Genomic DNA, 9,326 nt, shown 5'->3' with positions numbered 1-9,326 from the left:
GTCAGTCAGTGGCAGTACTGTGAAAAACAAATGAAGGGACTAACGTGGATGATAAAGTCGTCTTAATGTTTTTCAGCAAAAATGCTAGTACTAGCCTTGCCTGGTGTACATGCTGTGGCATTGCTTTTCGCTCCCCCTGCTGTAGAAAGAACGGAAACATGGCTTGATTGTTGCTGGCATACCAAGACTGTGCTGCATTCTGATACCCCTGTGGCAGCCATTGTGCACCTTGGAACACTGGTATCAATGGATGTGTCATAATTGCTCTTTTCTGTAAAAGTCTTGCCGACTAGCACTTTGAAATCTGAAAGCCAATCATTTTGCTTTTTGTTAAGTTCTAAAAGTGGTTTGCTGACCATCACTAAAAATTGTGAATTACATTTTTACACCAGCAGGATATACTTACTACGCCACATCACTTTCCCGGTCATCCCAAAATGTATTGTGCCCACTACTACTGGTACACAGCAGGGCTGAGCATTTTTACATAGGTCACATGATCTCCCACAAGACTATGTGGCTCTAGAGAAAGCATGGTGGCTTAAAGCAAAACTGGAATCAAGACGTTCCATTGCAAAAAAAATCATTGTTACAGGTAGGGTCTCTCACTATTGGTGCAGTAACATTTGTAGTTTGCCTGTTCATGCTCTGTATTCCAAATCCCTGCAGTATGTGGTTTCTCACTTTTCAGATACTGGCACCAGGGCTCTAGCTACCATGGGTCGTCAGGCCCTTGCCTCAGACGCAGCTAAGAGGGGCGTAGCCATGGCCGGCCTGGCTGCGCCCCCTCGCCCCTCTGGCCATGGCGAGCACAGGGCGCTATTGGCAACAGGGGCGCCAACACAGCCGCGGCTCGGCAGGGAGAAGAGGAACGGCACAGGCTCCAGCTTCTACCCGGATACCCGCTGCTCTCCCCCGCCTTTATGGGCAGAGGACTTTTGTGTCCTCAATCTCTATTTTTCTATTTCAAAAGGGAAATGTCACGGGTCTGTTTAGACCCCTAATATTTCCCCAAAGCCCCCAACATTAAAAAAATATTAAAGAAACAAAAACACCTCCCACACACACTCATGCACACTATTATTAGACATGTGCAAAGACTAAATTAATGGAAACTAAAATGTTTTCATTAGTTTCATCAAACACATTTTTATGCTATTTTGGATTTGACCACCAGAGCATGCGCGCCGCCATCCTGGAGGCGGGGCGCATGACATCACATTATGCGTGCGCGGCGTCGGGTGACATAACACGTCTGTTGGGGGGGGGGCACAATTTTCTGTTCTTGCCTCGGGCGCAAAAGTAGCTAGCTACGGCTCAGACTGGCACCATGTTGGTTGTGTGCTGCAGCTCTTCTGCAGGAATCTGACCACTGATTTCCTGTCCATGCATAATTAATTTCAAGGAATGCTCCCAGCTTGGAAGTCTTTTAAGTCTTGGAGAGTTCAGGAGAGAAGACTCATGGGACTGTTATTTAATGAAAATGGAGTGACCTGACTAGCATTGTGGACTCCATGTAGAACTCCAGCTGCATATTTCACTGGACTGGTGTTCTAGAGATTTACCTGGGACACAAAGGCTGTAAGTAGGTGAATGAAGCGGTGCTTTTGGTGGAATTTGTATTTTAAAGTTAAAGAAGAACTCCAGGCAAGCATAAAACGGACCCTTGCGCTAGTTATGTCTAAGGTACAGAGCTGTGTCACTTACCTGACAAACAGATGGTGGTAATGGTTGAAATAATTTTTGTTCATTCTAGAATGATTTAGTGTATCTGAAAGTTCTTGAAGAACTCTGGGCATCATTATTCCTAACCCTTGCAGTGGGGCTACCACCGCGCTGCAAGGGTCAAGTGCTTGTTTTCCTCCCAGCCGCCTGTCTCTTAATCTGCTCCAGACCTGTACAGTGATTCACAGGACCTTGGGCCACTGGAGTTGGAGGGGAAGCGAGGTGTTAGGAAGTGACTAAACAGCCAGCCAGTCAGCTGCAAGGTTCAGGTGAGTCTAACTTTTGTTATTGTCATCCCTAGACAAAACAAGCACTTAACTCTTGCAATGCGGAAGGTAGCCCCCTCTGCAAGGGTTAAGAATAATTTTGCCTGAAGTTCTTCTTTAACCACTATTAAAAGTTCTGCTTAAGAGGAGACACCCCGAGTTGCCTGCAATTACCTTTTGTTAGCTAGAAAAGCCTCTGTACTTCATTGTCATCCTGGTTTTACATTAACAAGGGACTGACTTTCCAAACTCTGAGGCTAAGCCCTTCTTCCTGCTAGAGCTAAGCCCAACCGCCCCCTGTCCTGTCGGAGCACTCTTTATTAGCCTTTGAAGGCAGAAAGACCGTAGGTGAGGGAGGATAGTGATTATAAGGTGCATGCTCTTAGGGAGACTTTTGCTTTTAAAGTGACACTAAACTCAGGAGTTAAATCTTAAAGATGCATTCAAGTACCTTAACTATTAACAAGAATGTACCTTATTTGTGTATCACTCGGCTGTAGATCCTCAAATCATCTCTGAATTGGTGCTGACACTGTCCTTCCTTCTGGAGGGTGGCTACTTTTGTTCCCCATGGTCTCTGTGTGTGTTGTAAAGTAGTCACCCCTCCAAGCTCACTCCCCGTGATGGACTACAATCTCATGTTTAGTTTACTAATTTGTATTGAGATTGTAATCCATCATTGAAGTGAGCTTGGAGCAGTGGCTACTTTACAACACATACAGGGACCATGGGGAACAAAAGTAGCCACCCTCCAGAAGGAAGGACAGTGTCGGCATCAATTCAGAGATGATTTGAGGATCTACGGCTGAGTGATACACAAATAAGGTCCAGTATTAATAGTTAGGGTTCTTAATGCATTTTTAAGGTTTAACTCCTAATTTCAGTGTTACTTTGAACTCTCTTTGGCAAAGTAGACATCCAAATTGTAATTTTTTTTCTGCCAGAAATGTTAACCACTCACCCCTGCCAGACAGCATAACAGGGTCTGGACCTCCTCCCGCATTATAGTGCAGCTAAGCAATACAGCCCGGTCTATAACCTATCCCAGCCTGTGACAAGAAAATGAAAGAACAGCAGCACACTGATAGGGTTATTCCTCTGCTTTCCTATCCTGTATGTTCCCTTAATTCAAAAACCAACACAGTGCAACAAACAATAGATCCTGATTGTTTCAGAGTGCTTCATCTACCATTCACAACTTGAATGCTGCTATGAAGGGGATTATGGGGGCTGATCTCAATACAGATTCAGTCAATTATACCACCTTAGGCATTTGTCACTGGAACAAGTCTACCCCTTGGAGGATTTCCCTTCTACTCCTGTGAGAGCCATAAAATCCTCCTCACTTTCACTTCTGGGGGCTTTTCTCCCCAGAACTAATAGTGAGATTAGATCTCCCAATGGGGACACGGACATCAATAAAAACGTGACGGGTTTTAAACACCTAAAGTCGCAGGTGTCAGACAACGATCATCCCAGTTCCTGGGCTCCCGTGAAACCCCTGCCGAAATTACAGTGTATGACTCATCAAACATCCCAAGTTGAACATTAAACTGCACCTTTTTCAGATGGTAAATACAGGAGCTTGCAATGTTTCTTTTGGATGAACTCCAGAAAGCTTGTGTATTTTGTTCCACAGGTAACAATACTATCTGTATCTGCTGCACAATTGTAAAAAAAATTGTGCCAGTAGGCTGAGGGACTGAAAGTATACTTATTAATAGATGAGATGCAAAACATTTATTGTATCCATTGAAGGATAAGTGCACTTTAAAACACTTAATCAATGCTTTTTGCTCCCTTTCCCCAACCTAACCCAAAAAACAACCCTCCCCTGCCATTGATGCTTACTTGCCTCAATTCAAGGGCAGCGGTTCTGCTGCCTGTTTACATTCAGTGGTCCAAGCCCTCATTGTCCTGTGCATTAGTGCCCCATAGACTTCTACGGAGCTGTGTCTTGAGGCTGGAGATGATCAGAAACCTACAAGTTCCATACATGTCTATGGGGCTGTAATGCGCAGGCACGGCCAGGGCAGTAGAGATGTAAAAAAACATCGGAACCATGGCCGTCAGATACATGGTGGGGGGTTGAGTTACGTCAGGTCAGAGTAAGGGGGGCATAAAAGATAAGACTTATTTTTTAAAGCCCAAATGATAAAATAGCACAGGGTATAGACCAGCCTTTCTGAGTCAGGATGCTGTGGCACTCTGTTGTATCTTTTGGCTTTCTCAGGATATCATCTGGACAAGAGGACACAGATACCGTGTTTCCTTGAAAATAAGACCTAGTACTATTTTGGGGAATTGCTAAAATATAAGACCTACCCCGAAAATTAGACCTAGTTGTGACCATTCCCAGGGCCGGTGGTGGCATTAGGGGGAACTTGAAGAGAGGCGAGAGAGAATCAGCAGTGCCAACAAAGCCAGCGCTAGAGGAAGCAAGGCGGCACTGGGGGAAGCCGATGCCTTCTCTATAGCGCCGGCTCCTGTCACAGGCGGAGTGGTGCCAAATGCTCTCCGCCTGTGAGGAATCAATAGTGAAATCGTGCTTTGCTCATTCTGGCCAGCGACTGTTGTACATGAATAAGTATGGATTGCTCTACATTAAAAAAAAAAAAGACCTACCCCAAAATAAGTGTGGTGTTTTTTGAGCCAAAAAAAATATAATACGGTGTCTAATTTTCGGGGAAACACGGTATCCATAAAAAACATAGCCAGTTTTGACCTTTCCTCATTTTATTTAAAATTACCAACATTTTTTTGTCTGTATTCCCGGGGTTGGAGAACACACCAAAAACCTGATGTAGGCTCTAGCCTTTTGTGCTGTGTCCAAAACTAAGGGCTGGAGTTGAGCTTTAAAGTATAATTAAACTCTTTTTTTGCATAGATCTACTGCTTGCTAGCTAAAAAAAAAGTTACCAAAAATGGTTTTACTTACCTATGTCCATCGCTCACTCCCGCCTGAAAATCTGAAGATTCTCGAGCAGCCATGAAGGATGATGGGGCATGCGCAGTAGAGATCTTTGGCGAGGAGAAGATGAGAGACAGTGTTAGTCATTGCACTCAGCTGGCAGCGTGCACGTGGACAGACTCCGTGGGACAGGAAGAGGTACTCCTAAAAACTACTGGAAAGAAGATGATTAGATCAAGAGGCATCATTAAATGTAAATCCTTAAAGGAGAACTATGAAGCGAGTGAAAATCACTGTTTCATAGTTCTAGCCGACCTTTGACAATGAAACTGTCACACGTCGGCTCAATAGATCGGGAAGTGAGCGAACACATACCGTCGCTCGCTCTCTTCTCGATCATCTCCCTGCAGAGAGCTTTGACTGTCACGGCTCCCTGCAGGGATTCCACCCCTCCCCGGTCCGATCCTCCAGAGCTGACTGGCGGAACGAACGGGGGAGGGGACGGGTACAGCTGGCTCTAGATAGGCAGAGCCAGATGTCAATCACGCAGCTGGGTGGATCTCGACAGTGATGTCGGGATCCGTCCCGGCGTCTCAGTATACAGCGAGCTGTAGCTCGCGGTATACTAAGCTTTGAGTGACGGGAGGACGCTAGTTTGTGTCCTCCCGTTACCCTTAGGAAAACTATGGGGAAAAGCCCTAACCCCATAGTTCTCCTTTAGCAGCATGGGGGGGAGAAAAATATTTGTGATTGACGGAATAAATGTCAGTTAAAGTACCGCAGCGCTGAATACTGAAAAATGGCCTGGATGGGAAGGGGGTTTAACACCGCGGATGTCAACTGGTTAATGTCACTTTAAATGTTGTCATCGGCTTCTTTGTTCTTCTTGTAAACCTTATCATTGCCAGTCAAAGGAATAGGGGGTGCTGGGTTTCTACTTTGTGTAGGGCTTCATTCTGCCGTAATTCATCTGTGGGCTTAAGTCTCCAGACCAAGTAGGTGCATTAGGGAGTAGGTGTCAGAGAGGTCAAGCTTATCAGCCAGGCAATTGCCATTTTCGGGGGAGATAAGGAATGGCAACCTCATGGTTTTGTTGTCTTTTTCTTTTTTTATAAATTTCTTTGAAATAGTTTTTTAGTATCCAGCTAGCACCAGCTGAATTCAACATTGCAGCAATATCTGAATGATATCCAGAGAATTTGGGGTTATTATGTTACCGGTTCCTCAGATCTCAGAGGTCTCTGCCTTTCTACAGTTTAATGATCTGGTTTCTTGCTTTATAAGACTAGAGAAGGCAGATCATTGCTCAGTGCTTCATCATGCCTCTTTTAGTTAAATCTGCATAGACATGCGCATGTTCTCAGCTTGAGATCGAAATAGGCCTAGGTTTCTCCATTTCCTGCTTCTCTTTTACATTTTGGTGATGGGCTCATGCCACCTTTTCCTCTTCTCTTTGCACTGTGGTAGTTATTTAGTGAATAACCGAAAGCGATGGTCTCATTGATTAACATTCGAAGAGGGCAGAGGTAAGGCCCTCAGAGTATCCAAAGCTATCTTTTTATTGGAAAGACAATGATGACAGAGCGTCATGGAAATAAAAGGTTTTCTTTGTTGAGGATGTTTTATGTAAACATGTTCCAAATATTGTTCCTTCTGGTTCATTTGCTTCTGAAAAAGATTGCAAGTCTCTTCTTGAAAGTCATCTCCATGGTGTTATGTTTCTCCTCTTTGGTGGTAAGCGGTCTCTGTATGACCAAACGGCAATGAAGAAAACTGACTGCAGACAAATCAGAAAAAAACAATCTGTAGTTGGAAAACGGTTCTCTAAATGTAACACAGGAAGGGGGGGTATGGCGGGCATATGAGCTAATCTCTTAAACCCAATACCCAGAATATTCCTTGTGTGCCCGCCCCAATAAGACTTGTGCAGAGCATCTTTGGTCATTTTTTGGGGCGTTCTATTGAACATTTTTATGCACCTTTTCAGGCTGGAGCTTTTTTTAATTTTTTTTTATTTATTATTATTTCTGACCAATGAAAAAGCTAGTTACTAGACAAGAAAACTTATGAACAATGTGTGCATTTTTCAGGCGCTATCCAAGGCCAAAATGGTCGGCTCTGCTCCAAAAGAAGCATGCATACTTTTTTGACAGAACACTCTGGGCCGATTCATACTAGCAACTGCGCTATAGAGGTCTTGCTGACTCCCAATGATCATTAAGGGCCCATTCACACTGGAGCATTGCGCTAATTGCACGTTACCATTGTGAATGGGCATGTTGTGTTTAGTGTATATTATTATACAACGCACCTAGTTTGCGGTACCGTGTGCTAGGAGCGTTGCCGTTCATTTGACAGTCCCAAACATGTAATATGGGAAGGTGTGGTATCCTATTAGAATTGGTTTCTGCTTTATAATAATATAGGTTGGGGATCATTCATTGGGGAACATTTATTAATGCAGTTGTGTCTGAAATCAGCAGTTCACATGTGCATTTTGGCTGCAAGCAAGCCCAAAGATTATTGCTGGCATATCTGCATGCAAAGTGACAGCGGCAATTTTGCTTGATCTTGCAGCCAAATGGCATCTATTCTGATTCTCTATCGTGCCGCAGTCGCGTGTAAGCAGCAAATAACTCGTCACGTACAGTGTACGTGACAAGTCATTTGGTCCCTTTGTGGCTGGACGTACAGTGTACGTCTCCCATCACGAAGGGGTTAATGGTGAAATTCATCCTCAGAACTTAGAAGTGCCAAGGAGCACATTTTAAACATGCGCAGATGTGTTCGTTTTTGCAGCGGCTAATTTATTACGCCAAATTCATACAAATAATAATCAATACATCTCTAAATTGCATTTAAATAAGTAGATGAATTTAAAGTTTAAACAGTTTTCATAAATGTCCCCCATTGAAAGAAAACTGATCTTCCTGCTCGGTTTTTTCCCCCCACTGGCCGCTTTTAGAAATGTCCTAATGAAATTAATCTTTTTGCCCCTAGCAGCCAATCAGATTCTGACTTTCAATTCTAATCAGACCTTCAGACGCCAGGTGGGATGCTGTCACTAGGGGCAACGGCCTCAATTCTCTTCTAAAGAATAATGAAGCCCATCTCAGAGCAAAGCCGATTTTTATATTTCCTCTGGTAGTCTGCCTTATGTAACAACATGCTGTGGTCTTGTTTTCGCAGTGGATGTACATAATCCCTGTTGTACTATTTTTGATGATGTCTGGGGCGTCGGATGCTGGCAACCAAGGAGGAAACGGCGGAGGTGGTGGCAACGGCGGTGGAAGGTGATTGGCTGTACCGGGAATCCAACTACTCCATCTCAAACTGAACACAGGAAAATAAAAACTGCCGCACAGCACTGGTTACTTACTACAATGCTGCAAATACATTTGGACTGAAAGATCCTGATGTAGCAGGATAACCGCGTATTTTGGTTCTGTTCTTTTTTGTTTTGTTTTTTCATTTTCCCTTTTGAACAATTTCAGTCAAATGCAGATGTACCATAGAACTGATTTTATTTTAATTTATTATGTTGTAAACCTGTAAGGATTGAAAAATGAAGATAATTGTTGGTTGGATTAATAAGTGTCTCTTTTCCTATATGTTTTATTTTACCAATCCACTATTACAGCTACATTAGGCAATAACAAATGACATGAGAGGACTTACAGATTAATACCAGTGATGGCAAGAAATTCAGGATTACATCTTCGGGCATTAACATGGCTGTAAACTGCATGACGCTGATCGAGTGATATGGCCATGGATCTGCCCCTTCTGTGGCTTGTAGCTGTGTTCTGTCCAGAGGTTTGTATATCTTTTAGGACAAGGAAATGGAAGAATGCGGTGGAAAGTTTTTAGTTGTTAAACAAAGCTGGAAGGGGGTGCAGGGAGGTGGTGGGGACGGGTTTTAATGTCCTAAAGGAGAAGGCGTGGGCCTTTTCTCTCCCGTTCATTGAAGGACACAGGGAACAGATCGGAGATCATGTACTGTAGGGTAATATCGCCACCTGCAGGAGAAGGACGCTAGGCACAAAAAAAAACTAAAGACCAATTACAGCCTAGGGGTGGCCCCTGCCGGTGGCCAAACCCCCCACCTGCTGACAAGTCTCCAGTTTTTTGCCTAGCGTCAGGAGTAAGGAGCTAATAATTTTTTCTCGGTATTCTTACCTGCTTCTTCCTGATTTTTTCAGAGGAATCTTCTAGCAAGTGTTGTCCGGGCGACAGGCTGGATGTCTAGGATCCTTGGAGTCTCCCCTGGATGACCAGCGAGCGTATGCAGGCCCGCTGCGGTGGGTCGGCTACGACGGCCCCGCTCCGGCGGGGTGGCCTGTGGGTTCGTCCCAGGGGGGTGCATATGACTGGGGGTCTCGGCCGCCCAGTCACAGCACTTCCCTCAGGCTGCTGGCGCCGCG

At 44.4% G+C, this 9,326-nt stretch overlaps 1 protein-coding gene across 2 annotated transcripts in view; it reads left to right on the top strand.

Moving 5' to 3' along the window:
* Positions 1-8,244, top strand: part of EMC10 (ER membrane protein complex subunit 10) — a 21,366-nt gene extending 13,122 nt beyond the window's left edge. The window contains exon 7 of one of the 2 annotated variants that reach the window (XM_018566728.1): positions 8,092-8,244. In XM_018566728.1, the coding sequence (XP_018422230.1) occupies positions 8,092-8,199 (108 nt within the window). In that variant the 3' untranslated portion in view covers positions 8,200-8,244. The remainder of the gene's footprint in view (positions 1-8,091) is intronic. The other variant, XM_018566729.1, reaches the window with a different exon arrangement.
* The last annotated feature ends 1,082 nt before the right edge of the window (positions 8,245-9,326 follow it).

The sequence above is a fragment of the Nanorana parkeri genome, unplaced genomic scaffold, assembly GCF_000935625.1.
Source record: "Nanorana parkeri isolate BGI_ZX_2015 unplaced genomic scaffold, ASM93562v1 scaffold970, whole genome shotgun sequence".
Classification (NCBI taxonomy): Eukaryota; Metazoa; Chordata; class Amphibia; order Anura; family Dicroglossidae; genus Nanorana; species Nanorana parkeri.
Note: the sequence above shows the minus strand (reverse complement) of the source record. Positions and strands in the feature narration are given on the sequence as shown.